The sequence below is a fragment of the Heloderma suspectum genome, chromosome 15, assembly GCF_057233095.1.
Source record: "Heloderma suspectum isolate Gila_16-S chromosome 15, 16-S_ref, whole genome shotgun sequence".
NCBI classification, from domain to species: Eukaryota; Metazoa; Chordata; class Lepidosauria; order Squamata; family Helodermatidae; genus Heloderma; species Heloderma suspectum.
This window is the reverse complement of record NC_139472.1, coordinates 23,648,008-23,662,328: the sequence shown is the minus strand read 5'-3', so window position 1 is coordinate 23,662,328 and position 14,321 is coordinate 23,648,008. Positions and strand designations below refer to the sequence as shown.

The 14,321-nt window shown below is 49.8% G+C and overlaps 1 protein-coding gene across 2 annotated transcripts in view; it reads right to left on the bottom strand.

Moving 5' to 3' along the window:
• Positions 1–14,321, bottom strand: part of CAMTA1 (calmodulin binding transcription activator 1) — a 155,002-nt gene that overhangs the window by 139,014 nt on the left and 1,667 nt on the right. Inside the window, exon 1 of one of the 2 annotated variants that reach the window (XM_084822150.1) lies at positions 1,528–1,593. The exons of the other annotated variant lie outside the window; for it this stretch is intronic. Coding sequence (XP_084678276.1) covers positions 1,528–1,563 — 36 coding nt within the window. The 5' untranslated portion in view covers positions 1,564–1,593. Of the gene's footprint in view, positions 1–1,527; positions 1,594–14,321 lie in introns of those variants that run through there. 2 annotated transcript variants of the gene reach the window in all.

Below are 14,321 nucleotides of genomic sequence, written 5' to 3'. Positions count from 1 at the left end.
AATGTTTCATTAATGCTGCTAGAGCAGGGCTTGGGAGAGGATTGCCTTTGCACACCAGTGCGCCTTCGCAAAAGGGGAGTCACTTTGCTTCTGCTGGAAGTACCAGAGCAGCAAATAAGCTCCCACACTAACGAGAAAATTTTACTAATGAATAGATGCTGCGAGGCAATTAATTGCTTGTCCTTCAGACGGGTTTAAGAACACGTAAGGGGACTGAGCCAGGCAAAGCGCAGGAGGCGGGCCAGAGGGCCAAAGAGGGGAAACAAAGTTGGGGGAGCTTGAAGCCCGCACAAGGAAGCTGGGCTACAGGCTGATCGGGGTGGGGGTCTGGAATTTCGCCCCCCGGGGCGGGGCTGGGAGCTCCAGCGGAGGAGCCATAAAGCAGAGCGCAAACTCGAGTTGCCGCAGCCGGGCGGGCGAGGAGGAGGCCATCGCAAGCAAGCATTCAAAACAACGAATGTCAGAAAAGGCAGCTTCGCACCGGAGGGATATTTTCATTACAATGCACTTATACCCTGCGACTCCTCTCTCACTCCTGGGCAAGGGGGGCTCCCCCCGCCCCCGCTTCTAACCGGAATCCCCGCTGCCCGGGCTTGGTTCGGTGTTCAGCCTTCATGGCGGGGTCGGGGGCGCAGAACATGCTGCAGCCCACGCCCACTTTTGCCCAAACGCGGCGGCGCCCTCCCGCGGCCTCTGCTCTGGCTCCTGGGCGCGTGCAGAAGGCGGCGTGTCGCCAGGCGCCGCTCCCGACGCCCGCAGCAGCGAGGCCGGCCGACATCCGGCCTGCCGCGCGCCTCCCCCCGCCACAGGCGCCCCTTCCCGCCCGGCGCCCGCGCTCGCCGGGCTCCTTCGCTGGCCCCGGTTGCGGGCAGCCCGCGCGCCACGGCTGCCCGCTCGCGCGTGGCGAGGCCGGAGCAGGCGCCCGCGCGGCCAGGCGGGCCGGGCGCACGGCCGGGGCAGCAGCGCGCCTTGCGGAAGGGGCCGCTGGCCCGACCTGGCCGCGCGGCCGCGGCCTTCCCGGGGCCCCGGGCCAGGGCGGGGGCCGCGGAGGCTGAGCGCGGCGGCTCCGAGCAGGAGCCGCCGCCGGTTCCCGGGGCCGGTTCCTCTGCGTGCACCGCGGAGCCGCCTGCGCGGGAGCCCCGCTGCCCGGAGGCGGCCCGCTGGACGAGGCCCCGGTGAGCGGAGGGCCCTTTCCGCGGCTCCGGCGGGGGCGGGCGGCAGGAGGGCCGCGGCGGCGGGCCTCCTCTCCGGGGCCTGGGGCCGGGCCCGGGAGGGGCCAGCCGGGCCCGGGGCCGCGCTCCCGAGGCGGGGACGCGCGGTGGCGGCCTCTTCTCTGCCGCCGCGCAGGGACGCCGCCGGCCGCGTTTCTCCCTCTCAAGCAGAGGCGAGGCGTCGGGGCAGCCCCCGCTCCCCCAGCAGGCGCCGCCCGGCACAGTTGCTCGGGAGGGCCGGACGGAGAGGGCCTCGGCGCTGCTGCGCTCCGCTCGCTCGAACGGTCGACGGGCTTCAGAAGCTCGAGGGCGCGACCCGTTGCGCGGTTGGAGCCTTCGCTGGCTGAGGCATGCTGGGACTCGTAGGACGGTGTTCTGCCTGCGGCGCACAGGGGGGCACCCGGCGGACTGTGGCTGAGCTGTCGATGCTGCGCTGTAGCGCTGCGAGATTATTAAAGAAATTATTACGGCTCTTGCGTTATTACTGTATTGAAATTGTCTGTTTCTAATGTGTTTTATTATTGGTTTTTATCATTGGTTGCATTGGTTTTGCTTTTATTAGGTATGTCACCCTGAGAGCTTCAGCTATAGAGTGACTCATAAATAATAATAATAATAATAATAATAATAATAATAATAATAATAGTTTGAACACAATGGATTTGTGGGAAATGTGGCTTATAAATCAAGTGACTAGGACCATCCAGGTTTGTCCTGCAAGGCTGCAGCTCAGCCCTGACCTCCTTGCAGGAAAGGGTGTGTCCTCCTTTCCTCATCATCTGCTCTGAGAATGTCTTCCATCCATAGATCTTACTCAGTCAGCCCTCATGTGAAGGTCTTTGGAAGGGCGTGTGGTGGGAGTTTTGCCTCATAATAGACCAATAAAGTGAGCAAATCATCCCAATGCTAGGAGGAAAGAGAGAGACGAGGCAATCGCTTACCCATCATTTGAAAATAACTCTGAAAGTTCCCGACGGCAAAGAGAAGTTCTCCACTCTTTGCTTGCTTCCCTTCATTTTGCTATAATGGGTGTTATTAGAAATGTATCATATTTATTGTCCTATTATTGTGAATTAATACTGCCCTAGATGCAGTTATTTCAAGAAGCCCGTTGAGTACTTCACCCCAATCAACTTTTATGATAGCTGAAGCTCATCCACCATATGTAAAGTCCTTTTCTCGCCTACTTCTTTCCTGGGCAGACTCCATCAAACACTGTTGCAGCCCTGGATAGAAACAACAAAGGGGTCCCCCTAGAGCTGAACCCTTTATTTATCGGATGCCCAAGGCTTTGGATGGATTAGAATAAAATAGAAAAACTACACATGTTGGTTAAGACCCAAGCTATATCAAATATACCCTAAAAGCTCCTTCCTAGTGGAAAGCTAAGCAAACACTGGCCCAGACAGAAATTATGTACAATGAGACATGTGCTCAATTCTTTGGTGGAGTTCAGTTGTTCAGTTTTGCCTTGGCCTGCCAATTTGAATGTGGGTTGCATACCAACTCCATCTAATGAAAAAATGTGAACATTAGAAGAGCTCTGCTGGGTCAGACCGAGAGTCCATCTAGTCCAGCATTCTATTCACACAATGGCCAACCAGCTGCCCACGGGAAACCAAGAAGCAGGACATGCACAACAGCACCCTCCTGCCCATGTTCCCCAGCAACTGGTGTACAGAGGCATCCTGCCTCTGATACTGGAGGTAGCACAGAGCCATCAGGACTAGTAGCCACTGATCACCTTCCCATCCATTAATTTGTCCAATCCCCTTTCAAAGCCATCCACACTGGTGGCCCTCCATCTTCTGGAAGTGAATTCCTTAGTTTAACTATACACTGTATGAAGAAGTCCTTCCTTTTATCTGTCCAGAATCTCCCACCAATCATCTTCATGGGATGACCCCATTGGGTTGTTATATTATGAGGGAGGAAAATGTCTCCCTATCCAAATTCTCCACACCATGCATAATTCTGTACACTTCTATCATTTCTCCTCTCACTCGTCTTTTCTCTACACTAAACAATCCCAGCTGCTGTAACCCTCCCTCATAGGGGAGATGCTCCAGCCCCTTGATTATTTTAGTTGCCCTTTTCTGCCTTTTCCCAACTCTACAATGTCCTTTTTTAGGTGCGCTGACCAGAACTGTGCACAGTATTCCAAATGGGGTCACACCATACATTTGTATAACTCGAGTATGATCTTGGCAGTTTTATTTTCACTTCCTTTCCTAATTATGCCTAACATGGAATTTGCCTCTTTCACAGCAGCTGCACACTGGGCTGACGTTTTCACGGCTGGTTTAGGTGCTCGCATGTTTTGCTCACAATCGCACTGCATTATGGACTGTGTAAGCAGACATGCTCTTATCCCTTTCCATCCCTCCTCACTCCCAATTGTACTTGTAAAGGCAAAATCCAATGCATGTTAAGACAAAAATTCCTACAACTCCCAGCATTCCCGAGCCAGCCTAAGTGTACTTCACTCTGATGAGACTTTCCCCATCCTGGATGGATCTTCCAGACACAGGCTGCCATGAACAGGGATGGACAGATCTGTCAGTCTGGGTCTTGCCAAGAATGTCAGATTTTTAAGGGGGAGCGTGTTCCATCCTGTTTCTGCATGAACTTGTGATTTGGAGGGGGCATACAAAACTGTGCACTTTTTGTGTGTGCATTTCCCTAGTGTATGCAAATTTTAAATGTACATCTTTTCTCCCAAGCACTTTACGTTGCTGAAATGCATTTTTGTGCACTATACTTTTCAAACATATTCATTTTATGCATGCTTTCCCCTAATAGGCACATTGTTTGGTGTGCCTTTTTCCTGAGACAAGCTGCATTGGAAAGCTTGCAAAAATGTAAATTTTGAAATACAACTCTGTCTCAGCTGGCTGAAAGGCTAGGGAGATGTGCATCGAGCAAATCTGTAAAAAAAAGAACATTGATGGAGCAGATTTCTCACCCATCCCTACCTCCAGATAACGTACAGACCCATGTCTGAATTCCAGAGGTTCACCTCCTAGCACATAGAAACCGAGTGTGTCAGGGTTTTCACTTTAGCCTTCTCCAAGATGTGCTGATATTTTATGAACAGCGAGTTGCCCCCCCCCCATGCTACCCCCCCATGGTCTGAAGTGGTCCAGGAGAAGCTTTACTAGCATCACAGTGCTGACTGTGCAGATTAGCCCTGCTGGCAGCCTCCGCAGTGGTCCATGCTTGAGCTGCTAAATGGGGCCCTTTGGCTCCAGAGTTTGCCCTTCCAGTCTCCTTGGCTCTCTGGGCACTGGGAATGATGGTGCTTGCAGGCGGGAGGCAGAGGAGCCTGGTGCCCCCGCTCTGGTGTTTGCACAGCTGGTGGTGTTGGGGATGAATTTGCGTCCCCCAGGAATGGAATGTGCTCAGCCTTGGGGGGGGGGAACAAGGGTGGGGAAACTCAGGCCGGGGGCGGGGGGTGTAAATCCAGCCTTCTGGTGTCACCCAAAAGACCGCACCCCTTTCCCCTGGCCCCATCAAAGGAAAAAATAATTATGGAACTGCGTGCCACAAGATGGGGCGATTGCACCGATGTCTTTAAAATTGGGTTCTACGGATTCATGACATGTCCATGGTCATTACCCATGAGGACCAGATGGGCCCTTCTTGCTCAGAGGCTGTGCCTACCGCAGGGTTCCAGCTTCTGGGAGCAACAGCTGGAGTGGGGGGAGGTGAATTTCAGAAGGAAAGCCAGAGCGCCCATGTCTGCGTGCTCCACGGTGAGCCAGCCCCACCAGTGTGGAAGGTGCTTTGCAGAACACCCCCCCCCCCAGCCCTTGAAGTTGTGCTGTACCCTCCACCTCGCAAGAATGGCAACTGAGGAAAAAATGGAGACATTAGTATGCATTCATGTATAATTCAAGCATGGTTCTAGCGATTAACCCCCCCCACACACACAATTAGCTAGCACCTTCCCAAAACTGCCAGCATCAGCTAATTTCAGTTAATTAGTTATTTGTTATTTGGATGGTCTAGTTATGTAAGGGTAATATGTTCCAGGAACATCTCCTCCAAAATATGGCTTTGGTCCGGATGAAGCACAACATTAAAATAGAAGCAACCCCCGAGTCTCAGTGCATCACCTCTGCACGCTTCCTGCTCTTTATCTCAATAAGCCCATTCCACAGGGACCTTTTGCCTCCTGCAGGTATGTTTATCTCACTGGTCTACATGAATAGGAAGGAAATACAAATCTTCAGCATTCTGAACACAGGGCAGGAGAAGAGAAAAACAGTGTTTTTAAGTCAAATGCAGAGAAAGAGGGAACCCAGCAGCAGCAGCAGGGCTTTCCTCATCTGCTTGTGATGTTTTTCATAATTAACAAAACTCTTTCAAGTAGTTCAGCCACGCTCACGCAGGGATTTTTTAACCTACTTTAAACCCCACCCCAACCATATATACAAATTACAATCACAATCATAAAATCAATAAAACAATCAAATAGCCATTTCAGACAGGATGGGAAGCAGTAAATGGAACTCTATCCTGGCATATCCTCCAGTCAAAGCTAATCTGAATAAAAGGGGTTTTCAAGACCTGCTTAAACAGATTAAGCCCCTGGATCTAGCAGGTTTTGTTTTGGTGGGCAATGGCTCCACACGTCTCTGGTCTATAAGTGACCCCCCACCCCCACCCCCTGCTACTAATTTACAGTAGAAAGCACTTGGAATAAGTTGTGATTACTAGACCTTACTGGGCAGGAGGGGACATCTAGGAGAAGGTGCTCCTTCAGATCCTGCACAGAGCAGGGGGTTAGGAACATCAGAAGCTGCCTTAGACCGAGTCGGACCCTTGGTCCGTTTAGCCCAGTATCGTCGACATGGAGTGGCAGCAGCACATCTCTGGGGCTTCAGGCAGGATTCATTCCCTACCCTACCTGGAGATGTTGAGGATCGAGCCTGGGACCCTCTGTATGCACAGCGGGGGCTCTGCCGCTGAGCTACATCTCCTCCCTGGACTAGATGGCCTCCAGGGTCCCTCCCAATGATATTTGAATCATTGAACCCATGATTCAAATATCCCAGATCCAGGTTGTAGAGTTTTTAAAGCATCTTGAATTTAACCTGGAGACAAACTGGATGGGAATGCAGCATGTGGAGAACTGGTGCTCTCTGTAACCAGCATCTGTCATGGGCTTGGCTGCTGCATCCGCACTAGCTGGAGTTTCCACATTCTTTTCCAGGACAGTTCCACAAGGCGGGCATGAGCACAGCCCAAGCGGGGCAGATCTTTCTTGTCCAGGAAGGCGTGCACTTGGCATTCCAACCACAGCGGACAGAACATGCTTCTGGACACTTTCTCAGCCAGGGGATCCGGGAGGAGGCCCAGATCCAGAACCACTCCCAAACGAAACATGTTCTTGCTGACCTAGTGTGGCCACACTGAGAACTGGCATTCCAGCACATTGCTAGAATTGGCATTGCAGTTCATAAGCAGTTCATCTTGTCTGGCTTGGGCTTCAGGTTATTCATTACTATCCAGTCTGAGGCTGACCCCAGACAACCGTTCCAAAACGGAACCTGGATCAGGTGCAAAGGTACCTAATCCTCAGCGCATTGATGACAACTCACTGATGACAGCCTCCTGTAGTGGCTTCAACATAAAAATGTAGAAAGCGGGGGGGGGGGGTCATGGCCCATGACCAAGAGCCCATAGACACTGAGGTCTCTCGTAGGGATGGGCAAACCCCCAATGTCTGGTCGGTGGGAGGGGCTATGGGGAAATCTGGGCTGCTTGGGGCCCTGCAGATCTCCCCAGAACCCTGGTGCATCTGCTGGATTTCACGTGGCAGCTCTCCAGCTTTATAGAAGGCGAGATAGGCTAATGGTGGCTGCCATCAACCCTCCTCGGAGATCTCACTGCCGCAGACCCTGAGGATTGCTGGACCCAAAGAATGGCAGTGCTAGCACACAACTGTGGACGTGTTCAAAAGGCATCCCCCAAAGGACCAAAAGGAGGCGGTGATGATCAGGGGCTGGAACCGCAGAGGCTGCCTCTCCCAGCCACGCACAGACTGAGTTCATGCAATCTTGTCTCTCCCCCTCTGTAAGGTTCTATTTTTGTTATAAGAAGACTCTTTGCCATCATGAACTAGGACAGCCAGAAATTCAACAGGTGCATCATTTCTTGTCATAGGGTTGAGGAATGAGAAAATCTTCACCTGTTGAATTTCTGTGGGTTACACCGACACAGCTGCAAAATAATAGGGCAGCCTTGTTGTGCTACACATTTTGCTCATTTAAAAATGCAGCACCCTGGGTTTCTTTGTACTGATAATCCAAGGAGGCTTCTAGTAACCAGAAAAATGAGGGCCCAGCAATTCTGCAATAAGAATAACCACACAATAATAAAACATCAGGCAATGAACAATGTAAGCTGGGAAGCAAATATTTAGGAAAATGCTTGTCTGACGAGGAAGATCTTCTTATCCTCTCGGCCAAAAGGGAGACCAGCAGAGGTGGAGAACTCTGGGACCCAGGTCGGCCGCCAGTGAAAAGGCTGGGAAAGAGCAGCAGCCAAGAACAGGGTGGGACATAGGGTCCGAAGGGGGCCTAACCCATTTGAAGAAAAACCTGGTGCGCGTGTGTCACTCACTGGCCCAAGGTATGATGTGAACCTATGGCATTCACTACAAGATGTAGCAATGGCCACCAACTTGGGTGGCTTTAAAAGGGGATGGAACAAATTCATGGATGCTGTCAATGGATAGTAGTCATGACGGCTCTATGCTGCCTCCAGTATCAGAGGCAGTATGCCTATATATGCCAGTTGTTGGGGAACATGGGTGGGAGGGTGCTGTTGCACTCATGCCCTGCTTGTGGATTTCCCACAGGCAGCTGGTCGGCCACTATGTGAACAGAATGCTGGACTGGATGGACCCTGGGTCTGATCCAGCATCAGGACTCTTCTTATGCTCTTATGTTTGTATGATGCTGGCAGGCACAGGTTTAGATGGCCTTAAAAGCAGATGAGACATATTAAGGGAAGAGGTCAGTCCATGGATGTTAACTGTGATGGCTTAATGGAGCCTCTCTGGGCAGAGGCAGGCTATCTCTGGATAGCAGTTGCTGGGGGCAGCCAGCAGAGGAGGGCTGTTCTTTTCATGCCCCAGTTGTGAAATTCCTAAAGGCATCTGGCTGGCAACTCTTGGAAAAGGGACGCTTGACTGGATGAATGGGCCATGTTCTGAATTCTTTTTAATGCCACTGCCCATTTGATGGCTTATAATTATGCTCCTTGGGAGGAAAGCTATGGCCAACCTAGACAGCATAGTAAGAAGCAGAGACATCACCTTGCCGACAAAGGTCCGTCTAATCAAAGCTATGGTTTTCCCAGTAGTAATGTATGGCTGTGAGAGCTGGACTATAAGGAAGGCTGAGCGCCGAAGAATTGATGCTTTCGAACTGTGGTGCTGGAGAAGACTCTTACGAGTCCCCTGGACTGCAGGGAGGTCAAATCAGTCCATCCTAAAGGAAATCAACCATGAGTGCTCATTGGAAGGACAGATAATGAAGCTGAAGCTTCAATATTTTGGCCACCTAATGCGAAGAGAAAACTCCCTGGAAAAGACCCTGATGCTGGGAAAGACTGAAGGCAAAAGGAGAAGGGGACGGCAGAGGATGAGATGGCTAGATAGCATCACGGACGCAATGAATATGAACTTGAGCACGCTCCGGGAGAGAGCGCAGGACAGGAAGGCCTGGCGTGCTATGGTCCATGGGGTCACGAAGAGTCGGACACGACTGAACGACTGAACAACAACAACAATTATTTTGACCAACCTGGGGAGGCAGCAGGAGGATCAGCTCACCATAAAGCCCTCCTTGACATCCTCATGCAATGACTCATCATCCAAACATCATGCGGGATTCCAAGTATTTACTAGCTGTTGAGATTTGCTCACTTGGTGCGCATGAGATGGCCGTAACAGTGTCATTGGACCCCAGATATATGGGTGGGGGTGGGTGGGCACCTCACCTCTCACCAACCAGGACTGCTGATCAGTTTTGAAATGAGTGAGGGCAAAACAATACCTGATCTTGGATGCGTCTTTGAATTTAAGCTGCAGGTTTTGTTTTTAAAATGCAAACAGCATCAGTCACTGGAAGAAATCCCTGTCCATCCAAGCAAAGTCCAGTTTCCGAGGAAGGCTCCTCCCTGGGACTGCAGCAAGGGTTAGGCCCCCCTCCTTGCCTGCTGCAAACCTTATAAGGAGCAGCCCCTCAGCTGATGCTATCTGCATTTTTTAAAAGCCCTGCACCTTAAATGCAAAGGCACAGGCGTTGCCACCGGAGACCCAGAGTGGAGGAAGAGGGCAAGGAAGCGTGGCTTGGGCGAGTCACTCTGGGGAACTCTTTCGTTATCAGTCCTGAGGATTCTGGGCAGGTCACAGGATATTCACATCCATGCATTAAAAGTAGGATCCGTCACACATTTAAAAGCCACCTGCTGGCTGGCTGCCCACGCCTGTTCTCGCTGGGCTTCCTATGCGGCACCCTCCCGTCTTCTCGCAGGCACAGGTCCACTGGAAGCACTGTGTGTGCAGAAGTGGACAAGGGTTGTTCCCTTTTGGACAAGGGAAGGGCCATGGCTTGGTGGCAGAGCCCCCGCTTTGCCTGCAGAAGGCTCCAGGTTCCACCCCAGCATGTCCAGGTAGGATTAGGAAAGACCCCTGCCTGAAACGCTGGAGAGCCGCTGCTGCCAGTCAGTGTTGACAATCCTGGTCTAGATGGACCGGAGTGGCGGCACCTTCCACAGTTCCTATGCTTAAGGGTGCTGAGGTCATGCAAGGCTGCCTCGGAAGCCCTGCTCCTGCATGGAGACAGAGCAGCATTACTCACTGGGGGCAAACAGGACACACTGTATATGCTCAGAGACACTTCTACTTTAAATTTACCAAGGCTCCACTTTGGCAATGAAAGGTATTTCCAGGCACAAGTCCACCAGAGAAGAGGAAAGGGACTCCAGGCAGGCCGTGAGAGGGCAAATGGGCAGAGTGCCTTGTCTAGACCCAACATGGCCAGGATTTAAAACCTGGAAGTTCCTGATGCAAAGAAAACCCAGATATTTGACTGCAGGGTTTGGGGGTATATTTTTGGCCTGGTTACACACAGTAAGCAGAAACCCAGCTCAAGAAGTGGTTAAGAATGCAAAAAGCTGTTCATTTTGATAGAGAGAAATGCAGCTGCAACAGCTGTTTGAGTCGTGGTTGCAGCTTCATCAGTGCTAAGTGGTCAATAAATCAAGCTGGCGTGGCGTTACGTTTCTTCTCTGGCTTCGTCATTAATCTAGTGCCAGTTCTCATGAAAAATGAAGGAGTGAGGCTGGGTGATAGGGAAAATGTATACATTATCCAGAAAGTAATAATGGCTTGTAATGGTGCGGTGGACCTCCCAGCACGGGCGCCAATGGAGAGGCACATGCACACGCCCTCTCTGCTCCACGTGGTGGAAGTTGGGTGAGTAAATCAGCCATTGTTTGTTCCACCACTCCCTTTTATTTCTCATTATCAACACCGGTTAAAGAAGAACTTTTCCCTGAGGCCCCACACAAGCAAATGGTTTTCCCCAAGTTTTGGAATAAACAGTGAAAAGAAGCATAACATGAATCCATCCCAAAGAAAAAGAAATGCAAGAAAGCAAAGTGGCTGTCTGATGAGTCTTTACAAGAGGAAAGAAGGGAAGCGAAAAACAAGGGAGAAAGGGGAAGATATATCCAACTGAATGCAGAGTTCCAGAGAACAGCAAGGAGAGACAAGAAGGCCTTTTTAAATGAACAATGCAAAGAAATCGATGAAAACAACAGAATGGGAAATACTAGAGATCTCTTCAAGAAAATCGGAGATCTCAAGGGAACGTTTTGTGCAAAGACGGGCATGATAAAGGACAAAGAAGGCAGGGAACTAACAGAAGCAGATGAGATTAAGAAGAGGTGGAAAGAAGACACAGAAGAACTATACAGGAAAGATCTGAATGTCCCTGATAGCCACGATAGTGTGGTCACTGAACTTGAGCCGGACAGCCTGGAGAGTGAAGTCAAGTGGGCCTTAGGAAGCATTAGTAACAACAAAGCTAACAGTATTCCAGCTGAGCTATTTAAAATCCTAAAAGATGATGCTATTAAAGAGCTGCACTCAATATCCCAGCAAATTTGGAACACTCGACAGTGGCCACAAAACTGGAAAAGGTCAGTTTACATTCCAATTCCAAAGAAGGGCAATGCCAAAGAGTGTTCGAACTACCGCACAATTGCACTCATTTCACATGCCAACAAGGTTATGCTCAAAATCCTACAAGCTAGGCTTCAGCAGCATGCGAACCGAGAACTACCGGAAGTACAAGCGGGGTTTCGAAGAGGCAGAGGAACTAGAGATCAAATCGCCAACATTCGCTGCATCATGGAGAAAGCAGGAGAATTCCAGAAAAACGTCTATTTCTGCTTCATTGACTTCGCTAAAGCCTTTGATTGTGTGGATCACAACAAACTGTGGCAAATTCTGAAAGAGATGGGAGTACCAGACCACCTTACCTGTCTCCTGAGAAACCTGTACGAGGGTCAAGAAGCAACAGTAAGAACCGGACATGGAACAACCGATTGGTTCAAAATGGGGAAAGGAGTACGACAAGGCTGTATATTGTCACCCTGCTTATTTAATTTATATGCAGAGTACATCATGAGAAACGCTCGGTTAGATGAATCACAGGTCGGAATTAAGATTGCCGGGAGAATTATCAACAACCTCAGATACGCAGACGATACCACCCTAATGGCAGAAAGCGAAGAGGATCTAAAGAGCCTCTTGTTGAGGGTTAAAGTGGAGAGTGCAAAACCTGGTTTGAAACTCAACATTAAAACAATGAAGATCATGGCATCTGGCCCCATCACTTCCTGGCATATAGAAGGGGAAGAAATGGAAGCAGTGACTGATTTTACTTCCTTGGGCTCCAAGATCACCGCAGACGGTGACTGTAGCCATGAAATTAAAAGATGCTTGTTCCTTGGGAGGAAAGCTATGGCAAACCTAGACAGCATAGTAAGAAGCAGAGACATCACCTTGCCGACAAAGGTCCGCATAATCAAAGCTATGGTTTTCCCAGTGGCAACGTATAGCTGTGAGAGCTGGACTATAAGGAAGGCTGAACGCCGAAGAATCGATGCTTTCGAACTGTGGTGCTGGAGAAGACTCTTACGAGTCCCCTGGACTGCAAGGAGGTCAAATCAGGCAATCCTAAAGGAAATCAACCCTGACTGCTCATTGGCAGGACAGAGACTGAAGCTGAAGCTCAAATATTTTGGCCACCTAATGCGAAGAGAAAACTCCCTGGAAAAGACCCTTATGCTGGGAAAGACTGAAGGCAAAAGGAGAAGGGGACGGCAGAGGATGAAATGGCTAGATAGCATCACGGATGCAATGAATATGAACTTGAGCACGCTCCGGGAGAGAGCGCAGGACAGGAAGGCCTGGCGTGCTCTGGTCCATGGGGACACGCAGAGTCAGACACGACTGAACGACTGAACAACAACAACAACACACCATTGTCAAGGCCCGACGGCCCCTTAACAGGCCCGAGCACACCAGATGCCAAGGCCTACCGGTCTGAAGGCTGGTACGCGGGCAGCAGCGCTGGGCGAGGACAGGCAGGAGCTCCCTGGCCTTTTTCTCCCCACCCCGCCCCGAGAACTGCAGCTCAGAGATGTTCCAGCAGGGCAGGGGCGGTCTCCGGCCAAACATCACAGTGGGGGAAAGAGCAGATGCGTTCAAAACGGGAGAAAGGACCAGAACGGCAAACTTCATTTGTGGGTGACCAGAGCTCGGAGAAGCTGTCGCAAAACTAGATGAAGAAACAGGCCAGTGTTTATACTACCTGTATCATCTTTTAATTCTATCAGATCTACTTCTGGGTTAACTACTCCAGCATAAGTCATTCTGTGGAGTCTCAGGCTGTTTTTTCTGGGATCACTCTGAGAGGGTTCAGGTTGCAGGCCAGCGTTCTTCCTTTGTTTATGAGTTGGCACCTTTCAGACATGTCCCTCTCAAGGCAGCTGCAAGTACAGCTTTTGCAGGGGGCAACATGGTGCAAGAGAGCCCGCGAACCACATTTCTCCTTGCATTTCCTGAAAATATTCCCCCCCTCTGAAAATGGAGGCCCGTTTTCTACTGATTTCTTTCTTTTTTAAAAAACACATTTTAATTTTGTTAAAATTAACAGTCATTCCAACCAATTACAACACTTCAACTTAACACACACGTAATATATTTCTAAGGCTAAATCATTGGGCATACACCTGTTCCAATCACAGATAGATGGTATCCAACTTTTTGGGAAGTCTTGATGGAGTTCACACCCCCACCTGCAAATTATAACTTATTTTATTCATCACCATAGGCCAAATCTTATTTTTCCCATGTACCAGAGATAGTATATATGTTGTTTGCCACACTTTTGCTAAGAGGATCCTTGCAGCTATTAACGTTTAACTCACCATCACCACTAAATCTCTAGGGAGCTGATCTTTAATATCACCCAGGCGAATAGTTGCTTGGGTTAATTGTAGCTCAGAGCCTGTACTTCCTCTGATGCCGTTTATTGTCTTCATCCGGTATTCCTGAGCCAAATTAACAATGCCACCATACATGGGCAAAAGTCCCCCTACCTTTAAACCTCCAGTACATATCTGTTCTGCTGGAAACGTCCTAGAAAACCTGGCTGATGTATAATACCACATATAGATCATTTTATAGAGCTTTTCTCTAGAAGTCACATCTAATACAAGGCTACAGATTTTTAAATACACACAGTTCCATTGTTCCTCTGAAATTGTTGTTAAATTCTTAACAATATTAACATTAATTACCTCTGTTCCATTATCATATATGTCTATTAATATTTTGTATACTTTGGACAGGAATCCAAAGTATGTTTGAGCTCAGTAACTTCTCAAAAGAGGTATAAGCCCCAGCTGTGTATATTCCTCTAGTTACTTTTCGAATATAACTTCTAATTTGCAAGTATTGGAAAAAGGGAAGTCTACTGATTTCTGGGGGGGGGGGGGGGGAGTTTGCAGATTTTTTTT